The sequence below is a fragment of the Strigops habroptila genome, chromosome 10 (assembly GCF_004027225.2).
Source record: "Strigops habroptila isolate Jane chromosome 10, bStrHab1.2.pri, whole genome shotgun sequence".
Taxonomy (NCBI): Eukaryota; Metazoa; Chordata; class Aves; order Psittaciformes; family Psittacidae; genus Strigops; species Strigops habroptila.
The window spans coordinates 15,936,429-15,958,873 of NC_046359.1; the positions used below are offsets into that span (position 1 = coordinate 15,936,429).

Here is a 22,445-nt window from a genome sequence, read left to right on the forward strand (position 1 = left end):
AAAATGGGGCAAAAAAAGCAGCAGCTATTCAGAGCACAAAATCTATTCTTTGGCACAACTCTCCAGGTTAAATGCAATATGATGTTTATTTACAGAGCCATAAACCTGATTACTAAAATAACAGTTAATCTAGGATAAGCTATTTCAGAGTCAACGAGCTCTACCCTCGAACTTTATCCCCCCTACTGCTTCTCAGTCACTGCAGGAAGCTTTCCACAAAGCTACTGTAAGCTATTCCAACCCCCAAATGAAAGCCAAAGAAATACCAGTGTGTATCTTTACTATAGCTTGGGAGCATAAGCAACAATTCAGTTAATCTTTCAGGTCTGACCCACAGCTATCCTGAGTAGCCCTACATTAGTTACATGCAAGCCCAATACCTACCAGAGAGGCTACCATGGAAACGGCTATCTGTCATGTGCATGACCAGAGGGGCTAACACGTCGGTGTGACACAGAACAGCTCAAGCCAGTCTAACTGACCGCTCCTCAGAGCGCAACTATAAGGTAGGCGATAATGCATCAATCTTGATGACAGCTTTCAGCAAAGAAACAACTCGATTTTCTCGTCTTATTACTGCAAACCTCTCTTAAAGCTATCTGTCCACAACATGATATCGCCTTGCTGTATATTCTGCCCTCTCCCCTGTAAAAAAGACTTCAGTGACTCATTCTCTTCCATCAACTTCTCCAAAAGAAGTCCTGCTGGAAAGCCTCTAGACTCCATTACAAGACACAGGAGGTGACACGCACGAAGTAGCAACTGAGAGATATTGCAAACACTAAGAGTACTTAAATGTTACTGTATGGCAGTACAGTGTTAAATGTACAGCATCTTTTCAAAAAGCAGAGCACAAGTCTTCCTGAAATTTGATAAGCATTTTAAGCTTTCACTGCCAGGAAGAAATTGTTCAAATATTTAAAATGAATAACAAAATTTAAAAGGCGTGGTACTAGAAGGTACCACATATGGAAATAATTTCCAAAGATATAAGTCAGTCTATATTCAACTCTTAGACTAGCAGTGATATTTTACTAGAAGTTTACTTGAAAGTGTCTTTGAGCCTGAGTAAAGGAAGATAAATATTTGTACTAAAAAGACTACAGTGTTATTTTAAAGGAAATTTAGTGACAATTCTCTACTACCTACCATGGCAACAAAGAAAAAATAATCTGATTTTATTATAAATTGTGTTTATATTGAACCTAGAAAAATAGCATCTATGTAATCACTGGCACTCCCCTCTTTTTTGTACTACTTTATATTTTCTTCCTTGATAAAACTTGGTAGTTCAGAAAAATGACATGCAATAGTTGAGGAAAAAAGCCCTGAAATTTTAGTTTAATAGTACTAGACATATTGTTGAGCTGAAATTAGGTCAACAAGCTCTGTCTGTTTGGATAAACTAAAGCCATGCTAGCAATCATTTGTTGTAAACAAACATATTTACAAATATAGTATTTTCTTTAATTATTATGATAAGCTCTAATCCACCAAGAAGGGGAAAAAAGCCCAAAACCAAAACAAACCACCTTTCTTTGGTACCCAGAAGACGAATGAAGCTTTACAAAACTAAAATAAAGATGAAACTCTTACCAAGGCTGGAAACCACAGAGCCTTCTTCTTATCCACACTGAAGCAGTCCACACACACAACTTTTCCTAATAACTCGTCACTTTGTTTTCTATCATCTTCATCTTCATCGCTGGAAGAGGATGAAGATTCTTCTTCAGGACTAAACAACAGAAAAAGACTTAAAACTCAACTATTCAAAACTTGCCTGTTGTAATTACTGGAGACCCAAAGCTAACTGTCAAACAGGCATAAATAATAGTGACTTGAATTGGCTGTTAAGTGTTTTAGGATAAAACCGAAGTATTTATAAGGATATTATAGTAACTCAAACATTACAAACTCAGAAATGAACTTCCACATGTAATACATGCAAAAAACAAAACAAAACACCACTGCGCATCCACATGGAGGAACAGAAATGCACTCTCAGGACATTCAAAACCAGAATTCTGTCTTAGTGAAGCACTGTTCAAAAATACGGCTGCAGTTGTAGTTTTGCACCAACATTAGCTAAATTGTTTTGGTTTTCTTTTTAATCTCTCTATGCTTGTACTCTAACAGCCATACAGAATAAAAAGCTATTTTGAGAGAGGACAAATCTCTGAAGAAGAAACATCAGCTATGAAGATAAACAGCAAAGAGAATTAGTAGTCTGTTTATCCTGAAACAGTTCTTTAAAGATGTGCAGTGAAGCATTTCAATGACCGTTTCAATTTCACATTGAATGAAGTGTTGGAATGTAAGTAGACAGGCAAAGGTGCAAAGACATTTTGATTAAAAAGGGTTCTGGCTCATTGTCTTGACCGTTCCAGTACAAAGTTGCACCTGGGTTTAACCATACGGGGAGTCTAAAAGTACAAACCCACTCCAACTAAAATTACCTGCAACTGATTAAAAATACCAAAATAACAATAATTAAAAAAACCACCCCAAACCACCAACCAACCAAACCACCAACACCCAGAACTCCTGGTGTGCACTCTCTTTTATTACTAATCACTTTGAAGAAAATACAGGAAATACACAGTGTGTTCAACAAGCACAACAACCAGAATTTTAAAAGCCATTTTCCATTTTTCAGGTAACTACTTTTGAGTACAAAATTCAGTATTAACAGAAGACTCACAATTAGCATTGGTGTAAAAGACGACGACTGATTTTCAGTCTTAGGTGAGTTGTTATGTTTCATTTTCCCCACCTTAATTTTAAGTTATCATGTACAGTGCTCATAAAGCATTGGGGTTGCCCCCCTTCCCCCCCAACATCCTTTTTTAAAGCAGTGATTTATTTAAAATACTGTATGAAGCCCTTCAGGCTGCTTTCTGGGCTTTGAGAAACTCTTGTTGGAAGAAAAAGAAGTCAAGGACTAGAGAGAAAGCCAGGACTATTTTAGAGAGACTACAACCTAGCTCACACCAATATCTCTGCAATTTGTCTTTTTTACTCAATTCAGTCAATATTAATCATAAATGTGTTGTTTCTGCCATAATAATGACCTATACAAGAGAAGACAACCTAGTAACAGACATCAAGGATGCTGCAGTCACATTCTCTGTGGTATATGCCAGCTTTTTTCCATTTATATCCTTTCATACATCACAAATTAGTAAATCAATAACTGAGTAAATTTCTAACACCTCTACATCTAGAGGGCTATATTTATTTCAAACAATTGAAATGACAGAGTGTGAAAGGAAGCACGAGAACTCCCTTCTCACCCCAGCCACTACCACCTCAAAACTTTAAAAACAAACAACCCCCACCCACCCACAAACAACAAAGAAAAACAGTCAGTGGAGTATTTACCACTGGGGTTTTTTTCCAAGATCACAACTACCAAGAATTATAGCACCTAGAACCAGAGCTCACTGCTCTTAAACTCTGTTTTTCTATCAATAAGCTTTGCTGCAAACCATAATATTGTTCACCTATTTCTAAAAAACCTTGTAATGAGAAACCAAAGGTCTACATGAGGATTGTATTACCTTCTACAAAGACTTCAAATCAGCTGGACAAAAACTGCATTGTAATGGTTTTAGTTTGAGTCCAAAGCATTTAAAATACTAATATTCTACTACAGAGAAGCTTCTGAATGTAGCTTAACAATGTATTTTCACTTAATATCCCACTTTGTTTTTTTACTTAAATAACAAAATCAAGAAAAAAAACCACCTTGCCTATACCTGGTATTATTTTAAAACCTGATTACATGAAGACTTGTAATTCTTGCATGCAACAATACAAACAAAACTGACTTTCAGCCTGAGTGCTAATCAACACTCTTCATAGAGGGCCTGTTTTTTGAATAAGAGAAACCTGAACATACAGCTACACACACTGAAAACTTCAGAACTGAAAACACACAGACAAAGATGTTAAACTTACATATGATTGGATCTCCTTCCTCTGTTTGTTTTCTTCCCTATAACAGGAGTCCCAAAGTGTTCAGGATTTGTGAGTGGAAGCTGATCTAATGTCTGTCGAAATGAAATAATACATATACATACACATATAAAAAGCCTGGCATAAGTTATTCTCCAAACCATAAATTTGTATAATTTGGTTAAAATAATTGTTGTCAATAAAGAATGACAAAAAGAAATACATAAGTACAGCGGACACAGCACTGTTTTAATTTTTAAAAATACTGTGGAGTTGATTTTTTGGGGGTTTTTTGGGAGGGGGCAGGGGGATGGTGTTTCAACATTTTCTCCCCACCTCCAAATAAATAACTTTTATCCAACACACAGACAATTATTCTCAGAAGTCTTGCCTTTCAACCATTCAAACACAGAATTAAGTGTCAGGTTATCAGGTACTTTGCTGACCTGGGATACTCCATCTCTACAGGATTAATTCTTTGCCTGTCCTATCATCAGACTAAAAACCCCATCATCTACTTATAAATGAACAAGATCCCCTATGTAATGAGACTGCAAAATAACTCAGCAGCAACAAACATGACAAATTAATTGTATTTTTGTTAGTAATTCACAATTTGATATGGGAGAGAATGATTCTAAAACAATTTTGAAGGAATTGCTACATTGATAATTGAGAGGGTGCTAACTGATGCTATATTAGCATCAAAACAAAAAGAGAGGGAGAGAAAGAAAGTACTTTCTCTGTTCAGAGAGAATGCTAAAGCATCAACAGAAGGACTCCATGGACATGCAGAACCTTCTTTCCCTAAGACTGCTGTTATTTGTTTAAATGATAACTATTCCAAATATGAAGGCTCCTCGTACAGACAGGTTTTTTGTGTAGGCGCTTACACTTTTTCTTTGAAAGAAGGCATAAAACCTTCTAAAGTAAAGAGGGGACTCTAAATTACACTTCTGAGTCATGTATTAATTTTTAAACATGAAACATCAACAGAATCTCAGAAGTATTCTGTGTCAGACAGAACTGGACACAGAAACAATAAAAATGGCTTTTAAATCTAAAAGTAAATGTATGATTCCTTCTGAGGGTGGTGGACATACTAAAAGATCCCACACACTTAGGAAGTCAGAGATGAAGCTAAAGCAACATCAGAACAAGACAATCGTGTGGCACTGGTCTAATTACAGAAGAAATTTGAGATGCAATTTTCCCTGCTGAGTAGCTGTGCAATCATGAGGTGACTATTAGAAATGCACAAAATGTGTTTCATTGAGAGATGGTGACAGTGAATTGCGTATCAGTGACTTCTGGCAAGACATCAAAAGTTAAGACGATAAGAATGATGACAAAATAAAAGAGTGGGAGTCACCTGAACGTACACTTTCTTTGAATCTGACAAAATAATCCGAAATCACTCTTGTTCAGCCAAATGAGTCACAAAGCAATTTACAGACACTAAAATTTTTAACCTGCTTACTACAAGTAATACTCCTGAAACCATATTAAAAAAGTATTTGTGGAACAGAAACAATCTAGTTTTCAGAAGTGCTAATCACTAATGACAAAGAGCTAATTGAGGGAACAACACAAATCTTTGAAATTATGGCATTTATATCTGAATCCAGATTTAGGCATCTACTTAGGCCCTCTTCTTTACCTGTGTTTAGTCCTGACTTAGGATCCTAGAAGGTATTTGAACCTTCACAAGAACCCAACAGGCAGGCAACAAGCTCTGCTAATACTAAAGCATATTTATGTAAAGCAAAAAAATCCCAGACTTCAGCAGCTTTCCAATAAGCTTACATGATTACATAAACCTGCCCATCAGTCCAGATTGTCTTACATAATAACCCTCATTGTGAAATCTCAACTATTTGAAATTTGCTACAGTTGTCTGCATACTTTAGTATGCAAGTCATCTTTAAGACAATGAACCAGCTTCAAAATACTGATAACTGTCTTCAAATTAACAGGTAACGGCAACTTATAATTTGCCTTTTAAAAGAAAAGGATTGAACTATTAAAGTTTATCAGCCGTTACAAATTCGGCTTGATCATCTACCTAAAATCCAGCAGAACTTAATTATGTCCAAAGATGTACATTATTTTTTTCATGTACCATATTTTTTCCAATGAATACTTACAGATATTTTATTGTACAAAGCAAAGTAGCCAGACCCTATAGACTGTATTTTACATAATCCCCATTTTTAGTAGCATGGATGTACATAACGTACTGAAGACTGAGGTACTAAAAATATCACTTTTAAATTTTTCTAAATAAAAAAATGTCATATAAAAATTCTTCAATTACCTCGCTTTCAGCAAAATGTCTTTCTCCTTTTAAACACAGGGAAGAGCGTCTAAGAGTCTTCTCATCACCATCATCAAACACTGTCACCAGGTAAGAAGTGAGGCAAGGAAAAATAAGTGACTGATTAGATGTCAGAAAGAATGAGATATATATTCCTGTAGCCAGTCCTTAAAACAAAGCTGTACCCAGATACTGCTGCATACTCAGTAAAGCACTTGTAAAGATCAACGACACACACAGGCTGCTGTCTCACCGTAGCTACTCTGTGCTCACATATGTTAAATGCAATCTAAAGCACTCAGCAGTTGAGCAGACAATTCACTGATCAGGACAAAAATTAAAAATCAATGCAAGCTAGAATCAAAAAACTATTGTTCGAGCATTATTTTTACAGAACTTCATCACATAACCAGAACTCCTACAATATTCAAATGCAAGCTCTGCTTACTTTGGAGAAACATAAATGGATATTGTGAGGAAAAGCGACAGTTTAATGTTGTATGAAAGTTCAACATCTTTCTCTACTGACTCAACTATGCTACAAAACAACAGTGACATGAGCCTAAGGAAGACAACAATCGTCAAAGTGCAAACATCAAAAGCAGCTGTAGTGAGAGAACTGCGGAGCTCCTGGTTTCTTGACTTTCTGTTACCTCTGCTATCCCCAGGTCAACTGGAAACAAGTTCATAATACATTTGGCCTCAGCTACATACTTCATTTTTTCAAATCCTGAATTGCACTGCTCACATTCAAGGTGGGATCTTCAGAAGCTGGTAAACTGATCATATATAAAGCAAGGTTTTGTCAAGTCTTCTACAGATACTTGATGGATCAAAACTTCACGACAAATTTTAACTCTCAGGCTATGCTTACACTGTCCAGTGAGACAAGAACTGACTTCCTCTCCCCAACAGTGATGATTATATTCTTGTTCCCACACTGCTGTGACCTTGAAGACTTTTCTGGACATCCAACCCCAAGATTAGATTAATATATTACATTAAAAACATTTCAGCAATTTCTTAATGTCTCTTTCACCTTCATTCAAATCTTCTCTTGTGTCCATCAAAAGTAATGCCAAGCCTGACTCTTTCAGTCTGATTACAATTCAATCACATGGTAGGAAACTAAAAATATGTAAACACTTCCACAAATAAAGAGTCAAAATAACAATGTTAGGAGAATTGAATGTCAACCAGCAAAAGATGCCTGGCAAGACCAGAGAGATTAATTTTCAGCCTTGCCTGGCTTTCAGATAGTGGATGCTATACTCTATTTTCAATATTTATTAATTTAAATAAAAATACACAAAAAGCAACAAGGTACATCAAAATTCTTGACTAGTATTTATTTGATATGAAAGTAACTTTTGCCTACTTCTGATTGTTTTTCATCCCTATCTAAAATTCAGTACTGCTGATGAACAGAATTCCCCCTTGTGACTGCCATTCCCTAGTCTGTGTTTTATACTACAGTAATCGTTGAGTACTGTTTAGTGATAAAATATCAATTATGGATGCACATCTGTCACTTCCAAAATTCACTGAAAATTATCAAGGGCAAGAACAGCACAAGAAAACACATAGATTTGGAGCTGCATCTCAAATGGCCAGCACATAATTAAGCCTCCCTCTTTGGTAAGTGAAGTAGAAGGCAGCAGGTACCTAATTCAGTTTGTGTTAATTAACGTAACAGTCTCCTTACATAATGGGAGATTAAAACAACCATAAATCTATCCACTTCAAGGGATAAGCTGACTACAACAGAGGTAAATCTATTCAGAGCTAGGTAGGTAGCCACATTATGTATCCTATGTGGTAATCTGCTTGTGGCCTCTTCCCTGCCAGGGGCATTCTTAATCTTGTTCTGTTACATGAATACATTCAAAGGAAAAGCTTCACCTCCCTGAAAGACTTGTGTGGCCACCACAGCACATACGGCTGTAATGACATTCTAATCTAATGGAACACCCTCAAAACAGTCCACTGAGCAGACATACAGGAGTGTGATGCATTTAAAAACACCTATTCTGAAACTGCAAGTGGCGGGGGGAAGGGAAAAAAAAAGAAAAAGAAAATAAAAGAGGGGGGGGGGAAGAGGCAACTTAATGCAAATAAAACCACTTTGAATTCTGAGAAATAGCAATGTAATGACAGAAGACTCCAGAAGGAGGTGAGACTACTTCGAAAATGCACAATTCTGCATTTTTAGTAAAGCAAACAATCCTATGATTTTTTTCTTCCCTCACAATAAACAGAGTTAAACGTTAAAAGCATCACTTAACCTTTCTAAAGACATGTTTATATGAATGACAAAACAGTAATTGGTTAGCAGGACTGGAATACCTTGAACTTTTTGAGGAATCTTTATAGGACGGGCAATACACTAAGGACACTTCACGTATTTACGTAACTGTGTTATACTAATTTAAAAAGGCTATACCAGTTGGCTGGGGGTTTTTTTGTTTCTTTGTTTTTAATTTAATTTAGTTCCTACCTTCCTTTGGTAGAAAAGTAGCACCAAAAAAGACATGTAGACAAACTGATGTACAATTTCTATTCAGACAACATCTTACGAATATAAGACAGACAAAGGTGCTCTTAAAGCAATCTTACCCATACTTTAGTGTTAAAAGAGTTCTCAAGCAATCCTAAATAGTTATTCCTTTAAATTCTTCATGCTACTGCTGCAGTGGCATAAGCAGTCTTAAGTAAGCACTTCTGGAAATGCCCTATTTCAGATCTGTCCCTTCACAAAGTTTTTGACCAAATCACAGTAATTTTATTCACAAAATCATTAACAATGCAAGTAATTAGATACTTCTCAACAAGTGCTAGGACAACATTAGGTAACTGCTGGTTAAGATGTGTGCTACTTCTGAAGCATGGTAAATGGCAACTATCTCCCGAAGTAGGACTTTTACTCAGATCTGCAAAGTCATCACTGCCTGGAAGATAATTTCAGTCTCATGCCACTTACTCTCCTGACAAAGATTATTCTAATTAGCCACTGCTAGAGTCACTTCTCTCTCAAAGTGCATTACACAGCCAGCAGATGTGCCACTTCTACTGATTCTGCAAGGTCAATATGCTTTTGCCTACTTTTATCTATAAAATACAGGGGTTGGCCACACCTCTTACATCTCCTCTTCTTATTTTCTCAAGTTCAGGATTTTTGACTGACATCTACTTTGATTTACAGGCTGCAACTCTGTGACACCTACCTACAAAATTTTACCTACACAGACTCCTATCATATTCTTCCTGCTGAACTGCTAAGCTTCATGCTGTCTTAGAAGGACAAACACAGATACACAACAGTTCTAACACCAACCACACCATTTTGGTCTTGAAAGCTCTCACATCTAATCCACTTCTATGTTAATTACAAAACCACTATCTATATTGTTAATTCTTGTCTTATACCTCATGTTTCAACTGATCCTAACCTGGTCTCTCCTTTACCCTTAAATTCTACTTCTCCAACAAGAAAACAGATACTATTTTCTGCAACACTTCTCTGGAGGGACTTTTCTAAACTTACAGCTCTATTTCTTTCTAAAAGGACTCCAACTAGGGAAAGTTAGTCTTTACCTAGATGTTCAACTTCACTTCATCTATAACAACCCTTAATATCTCAAAAACAATGAAGTCTTGCTAAGCTTCTTTCAAGACCTGGTCTTCATCTTTCCATGTCCCAGTTATCTGCCAAGGAAGGCAATATGTAGTCTCTCAAGAAACAATAAATCTCCTTAGTACCCTTAAGACTAACAGACGGAATATATACTTTCATTCTACAGCTGAGCAGTATTCCCCAAGACAGACTGATCTACCGGTTCACAGCATCAAAGCATAAATCCATGTACGTAAAGCCTTAAAAAAAATTTTTTTTAATTTTTTTTATTTTTTAATACCAAAGCTGTATTTGTTTGTGGGCATGTGGATGCATCATCTCAAGTCTGAAATGTCACATTAAAAAAAATAGGGAAAACAAACGGGAAAAGACTTTTTTTAAAAAACAAGCTTTTTTAAAAACATGTTTAAAAAACTTGTCTTTTTTCAGCACTGCTACCAGGGCTAAGCCTGAGAGTAGGGAAAAGTAAGTATTGCAACTTGTGTTTTAAAAGCAATTCTCCTTTTTTAAGTAACTATGACAGCATATTTTGCTTCAGAATATTTTAACAATAGCATATTAAATATCTAAGAAGCAGTTGCCAATTATAGAGCAATTCACCAGATCTTTATTTGGGGTCCCAATTTCATACTGTGAGGGGTACAGTTTCTTATAAAAATCCAAAATAAGAAGCTTATTTTTTGGGGGGTTTTGAACAAACTTTGAATACCTAAGCATCTCCAAAAAATCTCTCTCACCATGCTTAAGATATGTCCAGGTCAGAAGCTTATTTTTAAGTCACGAGTTTTATTCAAATATATAACCATTTCTCTTACCTACAGTGTACCAACTTGCATCTGTTAATTTGTTGATAACTGCTTCCTGGTATGTTCCATCTGGATTCTTCACTTCCACAACAGTTCCTACCTAAAAGACAAAAGCCACTTAGCACTCAGAACTTCTAAAACAAGCAATAAAGTTAACACTTTTGTATTTAGCAAACAGAAAAATAGGTTAGAAATTAACTATACCATGCTTTTCAAGTTTCACTTTAATATATTTGTATCCCTCAAAACTTCTTTGTTTCATTCCTCTAAAATAAGCCAACTAACTGAGCCGATTATTTCCTGCCAGCAGGTGGGGAACAAGAACCAATTTGAGTGATGTCATTCTCTTCTGTAAGAGCTTGCCCATCAAATCCTCCAGCTGAGTTTTCCAAACCAACAGTGACTAAAAAAAATCACAGCCAGCCAAACTTCTTAGCTTGAAGGCCAAGAAGAGGAGACTTGCATCAGCTTGTATGCTGGCATCCCCTTCAGCTACAAAGGAAAAAGTTAACATGAAGAATATACTAACTCTAGCTCTGCAGCATTCCCTTTTATGCTTCATGATACTATCTAGCCTATGTAATAAACAGAACCTTCCACTTTAATCCCATACTGCATGTACACATTTATGTCAAATACTGAAAAAGAATGCTTTTTAAAGTGTTAGCAAAATATAAAACAAATTTATTACCTTTAAAGGACCCTTTATGTGGTCATCCTGCACTTCCACTGTTGAAGAATCATGTCTAAAAGTTACCTAAAAAATATAATTCAACTGATAATCACTTGATACAATTAAGCAGCATAAGGACACACAGATGTCAATAGACCTTCTCTTACTCTCACTCTACAGTTAGTCACCATAATCGTTCCACTTGCTGAAAACTGTTTCATTCATGTATTTTAGAAATATGAGGATACAATTTCTTAATCATCAAAACTTCTAAAATATTTATCTTTCAGAATAGAACCATTATGTCTAAAAGGAAGTGACAGTTTACCAACGATGTTTAACGGCCCGAAATGATCTCTGCAGTTCTCAATGATTTGAATTGTACTGCTCTAGTATCACATCAACAAAGGAGAAAGTTTGAAAAGTTCTGAGCATAAAAAATTTTTAAGAAACATTTCTATTTCAATGCTTTGAGATCAAACAGTTTTAGCACCTATATCTAACCCCATATCATGAGGGTTTTTGCTTTTGCTGAATAAGATGCATTTCCCTCAATCACAATTGAAAAATGCACACAAAAAAAAGTACAGGACACTGCTGTCAATTAAACAAAATGAACAACCCAAAGAGCCTTTAAACTAATGTCAGCCTAGTCTACACACTGCTAGTTGACCGGAAGTACATGCACAGACAGTTAACTCCTCATTCTTTCAAAACTGGAATAAGTAAATCCTGTAAGTATTTCCAATGTATTTTCCCATGTTGTTGGCTGCGTATTTAATTCTACACACGCTGTCTTCAGGAAAAAAAAGGTCTGGAAATTCAAACTTACGAATAAGTTATCTGTATTAGCTGCTACTGATATCCACCATTCATTTCACTCAAAATTAACTTGGTCACCCTGAAAGTTACAGGATCCTCCTATCAATTCCTCCTGAAGTTTTATTTCCACACTCAAAGAAACTGAGAAAATTCTGGCATTACATTTGATGAACATACGTACATCTTATCAACACACACAAATAATGTTCTAATGTTCACCAGAACACTTTCACTTGGTGTAAGTATATGGAGGTTTATTTACTGTTCACAATATGTAAGAATGTAACATGAGACTCAGACGTGTAACAGTAACTCTCACCTAGAACAATCCTACATTAAATCTGAGGACTTGGTTCACAAGTGTACCCAATTCACTATTTGAGAGTTTCTCTCTCAAAGCACAGAGCAACAGCAAAATTTCCTTCAGCACAACAGCATTCTCTAACGCAAATTCTCCTACTTCACATCCTCGAGAGAAGCATTTAAAGAGTTTTGTAAACCCTGAAAGGAGCAAACAGCTGACAACAGCACCTACAACCAGGACTAAGGAGCACCTACCTTGACTGGCTGATTAGAACACAAATGCTCTAAAATGCTTGACTACCTTCCAGGTGCTACCTAAAGAAATAGTCATCTTGTCCATCTCTTGCTAGAACCACAGCAATGCAGATTCTTGTGAAGGTATACTCTTTTTAGAACTGCATCATCCCACCTCCTGATGACAAATACTTTCTGTCCACCTGACAGGACAATATCATACTTTGTCACCTGAAGGCCAGGCACAGGATTCAGGCTAGGAATTAACTGAGCAAAGACTACCCTTCTGAAGTTCAGTCTGACAGGTATTTACTCCTCTCTTTTCGGGAACTTATCTAGAGATCAAAAGTTCAGTTCAGATGCAAAGTAATCTGAAACCTGTGGTCACTGCTGGTTCATATAAAATATCCAGCATATCAATTCTGATTTAGAGACATCTGGTTTTATTTACTTTCTGTAATTATCTTAAATGTATTTCACGGCAAAAAGAAACTCTATCCAAACCCATGAGCCAGCCACAATGCACTACAATGAAAACTAAACAAAATAAATTGTTATTGTATATTCCAGAATGTTTTTCTCTTTTTAAAGGATGCCTTGGGGCTTTGACTCTTTTTGAGGAGATTTTTGATACCAACAGTTTTTGCTCCTTGAGATATTTGCCAGTGTGGATCCCTTCTGTCTCAGGCAAAGATTATGATTCAGCACATCATCCACCTGTTTAGAATCAGTTGGAATCCCCCTTTTCTTCACCATCCTGAAAACAGTCCTGGTAAGCTCTACACAGAAGACGCTTCACTAGTTTCTGTTTAAAAAAGACATACACCAAAACCAGTTTCTTTTGAAACTTCTGTGGAAGGTGCCCAAATACAAGTGGGATGCGGATGACGGTGCTAATTGTTTTAGGAGACACTGTCAAAATAAACTGGCTAAAATAGCTCTCTGAGAAAAACTGTAACAGATCCTATGAAGTGGACTACCACTCTTCTAACACCCATAGTCTTGCCCATTAGTCAAATCTGTTCTGCCTTCAACACTTCTCACAAACCCAGGCAAATCTTAAGTTTTATTGCTTTCCATGACAAAGTGTGTAAAATTCTGTAACAGGTACAGAACCTGCCAAAGACTGCTGAACTGTGAAATACAGTATCTATTGTTACAGTATCTATTGTTACTGAAATGATAAACACATAGCACTTGCGCTAAATTGAGTAAAATTATTAAATTGTACTGGTGATGGAAAAGTTATTATGAAGGTATCCCTCAAAATATTCTAGGAAGAATGTTTCATCAGAAAAAGGCAAGTAAAAGGAGATGTAATTAAGTGTATTTTACTTGCCCGAGGATGACATACTCCACATTGACAAAATTTCATTGACATCCTCCTTTCTCAACAGAGCATCTATCCATAAAACTTAAATGAAATCTTCAAACTAAAACTGATGTGAAGTTAACTGACTTTACCTCTAGTAGTTCTAGGAGAATAGGGCATAAAACATATTGGGGCCAGAAGAAACTGTTAAACAAGTGGAAAATAAATGCAGCAGATAAACTACTAAAATTCCAAACAAAGTACACCTGATAATAAGAATCCTGATTAGAGCTAATACTGTGGGAAGTCTGCATGTGCCAGAAAGAGCTGAAAAGATTTTTGGAGAAAAAACAAGGGGTCAGTGTTAAGTTTAGGGAATACATGTTCCAGGTGGAGGAAAGACAATGTAAACAGATATTGTTACAGCACTTACACACAAAAATCTCGACCACAAATCATATTACTCTACAAAGAAACAACAGTACTGGGGCTTAACTGCCCTAAGCTATACAGTTACAGCAAAGACACACACAAACTTGAATCCACAGGGCTTTAGGCACAGCCTCTACAAACAACTTACAGTAAAGATTCTATTCCATTTCATTTCAAGATCTTTCTCCAAACACTGCAGTAACCAAACTGCAAGTAATAAACCCATAAGAAAATATTTATCAATGAATAACTGTAAGTGGCCATCTAAGAAGTGGTATGAAAGCCCTCTAAGGAGCTGAAAGCAGTTAAGATTTCACTGATCTAAGCACGACATAAATTCTTGTATCTGTTAAATCAGTTAAATACTGATATTTAACAGCTTACATACCGATACTTAGTCGCTTAAACTCAATGGTTCTGCAAAGCACAGACCAGCTGATGCTGTTCAGAGCTATAAAAGATCACTAATTTGCTCTAAAGACTTTTTAAAGATTCCAGATTTAAGACCAACCTTCTTGTTTACACTATTATCAAGTAAGTGACAATAGTGCTTCCAACTAGGGCTTTTGGAGATAGCCTGCGCTCTCCCTCGTATACACTAGAGGCAAAAATGGGCCATAGCCTGACAGCAGATTCAAGTAATGCATAACAGTTCATAATGGAGAGTCTTCTGTAACAGGTTATCACCACTCGCAATTCACACATTTTCACTTTTATTTAGAGTAGATAAGAAAAATATTCTGCCACTACAACTCTGTTGCAGAGCAACAATCTAATTTATGTTTGATAAATGCTTTTGATCCTTGCTCTTGTTGCATTTCTGTATGAGGTTAAGAGACAGAGCAGAAAAACAGTACCTGCTCCCACATTAGAAGCTTTTAGGGCAACATTATCCAAACAGAAATATAAGGCCATTTTGCAGTGTAGACTTACTATATAATAAAAACAAGCCCAAACAATGTTCTCTTTATTTCTAAAAATAATATTTTAAATTTCCAAGCGATGTTTAAATCCATCTCTTGCATTCCCTCTCCAATTTTTTTTTTTTGTACTGCATGTGGCTTATATTGATTCACTCAGTCATTAACTAGTCATCATAAAGATTAGGTGAGATCCCCTGCTTGCTGTTCTGCAGGACTCAAATATTCCAAGTCTTTGCTGGAAGATAGCAAGTTTTCATCCTATTCCTGAAGCATTATCTAGTTGCCACTGCTAAATGGCAGTGTTCCTGAAGTAAGAGAATCTATATTAAACCTACATTGAGGATGCTTAGCTATTTTCCAATAACATTCTCCCATATGCCTACATTTGTCATATTCTGATCAATTACTTTAAGGTCAGCTTATGGCACTGAAGGCCACAAATACTGGATGCAAGCAGATGACAAAGCAGTGAAAAAAACAGAATGTATTTAATTGTATGTGGGTGAGCAGAGCACCTCCCCTCCCAACAAAATAAGCTTACTGCTATTTCAAAGACTGCACTGCCAGCCTCTAAAGGAAGGACAGCTGTCTTGAGACTGTAAAGAAGTTTCATGTTGTGCCATTTTGAACATTGATGACCATTTTTTCCCCCCCAAAAAAAGTGTTTGCAGGAAAACCACATACCTTGACTTTGACAAGTCTTTTTGCTGTCTTGATCTTGGCTTCACAGAAGGCTCCCCTATACTTTGCACTCACATCGGTGCCCACTGTGAGATAGGGAGGCTCATCGATGGCCTGGAACAGAAAAGAAAACAACTGGGTTTTAATTACTAGCCACTGGCAATATAGCTGTCATGGTCTCACTAGTTTTTGTGGACAGAGCATTACAAAACAGCCAAATAAAACTTAATTTGACAGCATATGTATATCACTGCAGGAGAAACACAGAACACAACACTAAGCTCATGCAATGACTACCATAGATATAATAAACTGATACCCCAGCTGTCTGCAACAAGAACCACATAAGCCTCCAACCTCTGCACCATCTGAAGGCACAGAAGATGACCAGTTCTGCTGCAGTAATGAAGGCCAACAAGTGTTCTACCTTCTCCTTTAATTGCCTCAAGATCTGGTGAGTCTCATGAAGACGGTGGTGATTTCCCTCAGATAATTAAGGTCCATTTTCATTAGTAAGTAGAACAACTCTGAAGAGACTTTGCTTTTTCACTTTTGAATAAAGAAAATTATATAGGTAGATGCTCAACATAAGATTAGCCTGAGGGTAAGAGTACAGTAAGACAGTAGCAGTAGGATAAACACACAACAAAGGTGAAAGGCCCAGACAAAAGACAATGTTCTGTAACAAGCAACAGAGGAACAGGTGATACCCAAACAAGGAAACAAGAAATAGGAGGGAAACAAATGTTTTCGGGGGTAAGAGAACATGGGTCTGATCAGCGTGCAGTGAGCTCATGAAGGCTCTGTTCCTCCCTCACACAACCTCACCTAGCGCCATCTGGGGAGGAGAGTCTAGATAACTGAAACACCTCACTATCACTTCACAGAACACGGGCCAAAAGAGAGAAGGCAGAGAGTGACAAGCAACAGGAGCGACATACATTTCAAAGAGCTGCAAGCCTCCCTGCAGCCCAAAACCACAGCTGGGAAGAGGGATCTAAGCCCTTGTCTAAGACCACATCGTGTTTCTGCACTCCTATGGATTCAAACACAGCTTACAAGAGGCAACTCTGGCACATCCAGGCTCTCTGTGGGAAGAATACAGTCCCTCACAGGTCTCAGAGCTACTATCTGATACAGAGGTGCTTGCATTCAGCATCAGGTAATTCCCACTGGCTGTTTCCCGCTCTAATACCTCAGAAGTAAAGGCATGCAAGTATGTACCTGTGAGAAATGAATGCTTTGATGAATTATTTTCAGAACTAGAAGTTGTGCAAAACTTGAAAGTCATGAGATGCTACAATGTTAGTTCTGTATTAATGTTTTACCTTGACTCTGTTCAAGCCTACCTCTCATTTTCAGTTAACAATATATTTCAGAGTACTAGAAAACTCTTATCAGTATGCACTCATTAAGATCATCAGAAACATAAATGCTCTAATGAATCCCTCCCTCTCTCTCTGCATGCATAGTGTGTGACTGCATGCAGAGTAGTAGGATATGCTACTCTGGTAGTAATATATCCATGAACACATACCTGATTCTATTCCAGACTTAACTGTAAAACTCAACTAAGATTAATGAGGTATCTGTTAAAAGAGTGTTCGCGTTCTGAAACTCATTCCCTCCTTGCTTGTCTAACAGTGTAATTGTACTTGCCTTCAGGGCAAACTGCAATGCTTTTCTATTGCTGTGCTTGGAAGGATTCTGAAACAGGGACTAGGTGATAAACTTGGTTTTGGTTAGTATTCTCAGTAAAGTGTACTAAGTAGTGGCTGCTTCACACAATATAAATCTGAACAGGGGAAACAGTGATGTATTCTCCTGCAAAGCCAGTAAAGGTCTAAGAGGGGAGCATCCTTCCTGCTCCCCCTAACTTTAGTGAAGAAACTCTTTCAGCACAGCCGGTAAGTCTTTCATGCCACTTGATATTCCAAACTTAGAGTATGGAGTATTGAGATTACATTAAGAAGACAGACAGATCCCAGAAGGGTTCACACAGACACACATGGCTAGAATTCTCCTAAAAACAAACACTTCAAGAGCTGGTTGTGTCAGTATCAGTCTATACCTCTCTATATAGCAAATCAAATTCATAATGTTAAGTTAGACTTACAGAAAAGAAAGTATGCTTTTTCTTCTCAACAATACTGGGAATGAAGACAATTCGCAATCTGAAGCTCACATCTTTGACTGTTTGGAGGCTTATGGCAGAGGTACAGGCAAGTCAACAGTCAAACTTTAAACCGGGATTTTTAATTCTTACTAAGAGTATAAACACCAACATTAGTGAGTACTTTATCACTACTCTGGCTTATTCTTCCAAAAAAGAATATTCATTTGAAGAATGAATGTTTGTAAGAATTGATTTCTGTTACTACCACAGAAGTTATTTTCAATCACTAGCCTAAACCTCCTGAAGTTGCTTTTACAACAGCTAACTCCTTTCCCTGGAATTAGGTAATACGTACCACTGTAAATAGAGTAATTTCAAAGAATAGCAAACATATGGGCCATTTGCTTACCACTGTAAAAATGCAGTACTGGCTTTTGAGAAGAGATTTTATACTGATGAAATGCATTTCTTTAATTACCACTATGACTCATTATATATTTTTAAATAACCATGCAAACTCTTCAGTGGGTATGATTTTTTTGAAATTGTATTAGTCTGTTGAAACACAAAGTATGTGGGCTTTTTTCCCCAAATCACTTGACTGAGATTAGCAAAATACTTCCCTCTGACTGATCGCGTCAGTGGAAAGTGGAAAATTAAAACAACTAGAAAGATGTGATGCATCACAGAGAATGGAAACTAGAAAAGTAAACAGTAGTGATCAAAGTCTGGCATTAATTTCAAATAGTCCTCACCACAACTTTGTCATTTTCATGAGCTCTAAATGAGTCACCTGTTCTCAAGCAGGTTTTACTCAATTCCACCAAAATTAGACAGAGATTAAAAATAAGTATACAGCTATTTTTATCTCTCTGTTATCCCTTCTCTGCTTTGTGCTTACATCATTTAATAGACATCCTTACACTCAGGGTGAATGTGTCTTTGCCTATTTAATTCTGACATGCTTTGGCAGGATTTGTTTTTATTCTTTCTTTGCTGTTCAGCGCAGGATACCAGAAATAAAACATTATGTTAAAATGCAGCTAAAATCTGAAAACATAACTCAATAATCTTCAAAAAAATATTACAAGCATATTGAAATTATCTTAACAAGAAGCACTGCAATGGCCTTTCAGGGGATGGGGGAGACCCAATGTTGGACAACCCTAAAATAAAAAGTTCTCAGCTTCTTAAAATGATTAAAGGCTTCATTTTGAGACTACTCTACTGTCTTATATGTTGCTGTCTCCAAATCCCTGGGCTGTAGTCTCAAACTTCATTTTATTTTAAATCAAGGAAAACCGAATTTGCATTTACATTTTGTGTCTGGACACAATCTTCTCCACTTTATAATTTGTAAAGAAGAATCATCTTTTCAGTAGCATATCATAAGATCATCAATAAACTTCTGCTCGACAGAAAAACTGAGAAGTATGCCCTGCATGCACCATCATTCATTTATAATGAGATCATGAACTTCACTCATTCAGAACAGCGTCAACATACACCCCAGATTTCCTCTCTCAGTATTTCTATGTCTCTATACTCTCTCAAAACACCCTTCAGTTCACACAAGAAGGGAAAAGTGAAGTTGATGGTAATCTCTAGGTCTGTTTTTACAAATTTTTTTAAACTATTGGCAGAAGGCTGGTATTTAAGATCCTCATCAAAACCACCCACCAGGCGCTTGCAAGGGTGATCACCGTCTTGTTTTCGTTAATGATCAGGCTACCAGAAGGAGAGCTGGCTCTGCCGGGTGACAACGGGAGATGGGACATCCTTCTCCACACGGCAACCGGTGAAACCGGAGGCCTCGCTCCCACGGGACTGTGGGGTGCAGCCTAGCTGGGGGCACGGAAGGGCTGTTGTGCAAAGGGACTGGGGCAAGACCTTCCCCAGCATTCGCTCAAGTGGGGTGCTGACTACGGAAAGCTGAACATTACAAGCTGCGGACAGCCGGTTCGATGCTCTGGCTTCGCAGTGATTTCCCTTAGCTCTTTAGGGAAGGCCACCGCGGGTCGCGCCTGCGAGCGCAAGGCAGCAATGCAGGACCGGACTGGCCACTCGCGGCGGGCCCTGCCGCTTTAAGAGGAGGGGCCCGGGCCGGGAAGCTGCCAGAAGTTTCTGTCTGCCCGAGCCGGCGCCGGGCGCTGCCGCCCGCGCTCCCGAAGGCGCGCAGGGCTCGGGCAGATTAGCGCGGATTGCCCTGACTAAATCTGTCCCCTTAAGGCGATTGCCGGGCAAAGCTGCGCGCAGGGCTTCCCGCAGCCGGGGCCCGCCCGGTACCGCTCCACAGCCCGCGCCGAGCTGAGGGGCGCCGGGCGGCGCGGACCGGCCCCGCCGCCGGTGCCTGCAGCGCGGTCAGTGCCGGGGCCGCCGCCGGACTAACCTCCGGCGCGCTGCCGCTGTGGGTGCAGCTCCTCCGGAACGGCGCTAAATGCGTGGTCTGTTACATACCCCAAATCAACACTTAAAAAGCAACTTTAATACTTCCTGGCGTTCTCTCGGGTGAGCAAAAAAGGGATAAAAGGGTTTTCTCCAGTGTTGCGCTGTCCGTTAGGTTATCCAAACTGATGGGCACCTGCCACACTACTACTGAATTCTGTTAATAGCAATAAGGATGAATAGTTTCTTTGCTATCTCAATTCACAACTGCTGTGGATGGGCAGGATTTTCTATAGGCAGCAGAGGCTGCCGCAGCTGAAAAGCTGTTTTCCCCCTGAAATAAGGAGCAGTCTCTAGGTGACCAGTCAGCAATTTCCACCAATTCAGTGGCTGAATTTTCTTTGGCAGGCAAGGCAGGCTGCTGGAAGGGTTCTGCTCTATCCTCCGAGCCGATTACGCTTGGAAGGACTAATAAATGGCTGGAAGGCCACATCATAAAGCAACCTGCACATCTTCTCATTTGGACATTTACATCAGTATTAATATTTCTAGTCTCCCACGTGTGAGCAAGAAAACACACAGACCCCTGCAGAACACGTTGGAATAAACATTTTAACACTGCAATCTAAACCGGTAGCATCAGGCTTTTTCATACCTTTTATGGCTGCTGAAGAGGGCAGTTTTCCATTTTTTCTAGACATTTAGATATTTTCCATCTACGTGGGATGAAATCATCCTCGCACCTCCTCTTTCAACTGTGCTGCATTGCTGTATTCAAAGTCCTTTGTAAAGTCTGTCATGCTCTACAACAGCTGATAAAAACTGCTTTACATTGTCCTTTGCCTATGAGCAATACTGTGTGTGTGAATTTATTATTTCTATCTCCTAATCTGTATTCCTCTGCACCACACACAGGATGTTCCAAGTAAACCACACGAAAACAAGATTAAATATTCCATCTAAAAACACAGTAGACATAGTTAGTAGGAAAGCCTGCAGAACTGCTTTCAGATTCATATGCGAAGAGAAAACTGGGCCTGCACTTTCACTTTGTCTTTCATATCTACAAAGTTTGAAAAGCCAAGATTTCAGCTTGTACTAAACATTCAAAATTCAGTGTTTATCTATCCTACAAGACTCTCGACTCAAGAAACTAGTGAAACATTTTCAAGCAGCAAAATAAATCCACATGAAAAAACCCATCACCCAAACAAAAATCCCACAAGAAACCCCAACAATCAACCAACAATCCCACAACTACTGAAAAGGACAGACTGATTTTAGTTTTTAAATGTAAATTTAACATCTGTTTATTTTCAATAACGAAAGTTTAGAAAATGCTTGTTTACGACTCGAGATCCCCCACCCCTGCCAGGCATCCAGATTCTTGAGTTTAAGAAAGAAATATCATAAGGCTTAACATCTAACTTTTTTCTCATCCTTTCCATCAAGAGGAACAGTTGCAAAACCTTCTTCTGCCATCCATAGTAAACTGAAGTATTTCCAAAGGAAGTGTTTCCTCATGGCTTGCACACCTTCCATCATTTCAGATGGAAACACCCAGTTTGCCAGCAGAACCATCCCATACATACTTGACAATTCCAATTACAGTCCTCAGTCCCACAAATTAGTGGGAAAACCCATCAATAACAGCCTACTTCTTCAACCTCAAACCCAGCCAGATCCTTCAATCTTCTAATGAAGGGCAGAAGTTTCACGTAACCGGTAATGTAAACTGGCATTCCACCCTGCAGAATTATCAGCCACCCCAAAGCCATTCAACAGTGTTAAAGACACTACTGGGGCAACGAAGGCTTGAAAAGACTCAATTTTCAAAAACAGCTTTTTTT

At 38.1% G+C, this 22,445-nt stretch overlaps 1 protein-coding gene across 4 annotated transcripts in view; it reads right to left on the reverse strand.

Annotated features, from left to right (window-relative positions):
* Positions 1-22,445, reverse strand: part of ARID4B (AT-rich interaction domain 4B) — an 88,251-nt gene that overhangs the window by 41,183 nt on the left and 24,623 nt on the right. For 3 of the 4 annotated variants that reach the window (XM_030499151.1, XM_030499150.1, XM_030499148.1), the window contains exons 3-8: positions 16,098-16,208; positions 11,406-11,471; positions 10,724-10,814; positions 6,275-6,354; positions 3,961-4,052; positions 1,597-1,735 (exon numbers count right to left, since the gene is read on the reverse strand). In XM_030499151.1, coding sequence (XP_030355011.1) covers positions 1,597-1,735; positions 3,961-4,052; positions 6,275-6,354; positions 10,724-10,814; positions 11,406-11,471; positions 16,098-16,208 — 579 coding nt within the window. The remainder of the gene's footprint in view (positions 1-1,596; positions 1,736-3,960; positions 4,053-6,274; positions 6,355-10,723; positions 10,815-11,405; positions 11,472-16,097; positions 16,209-22,445) is intronic. The other variant, XM_030499149.1, reaches the window with a different exon arrangement.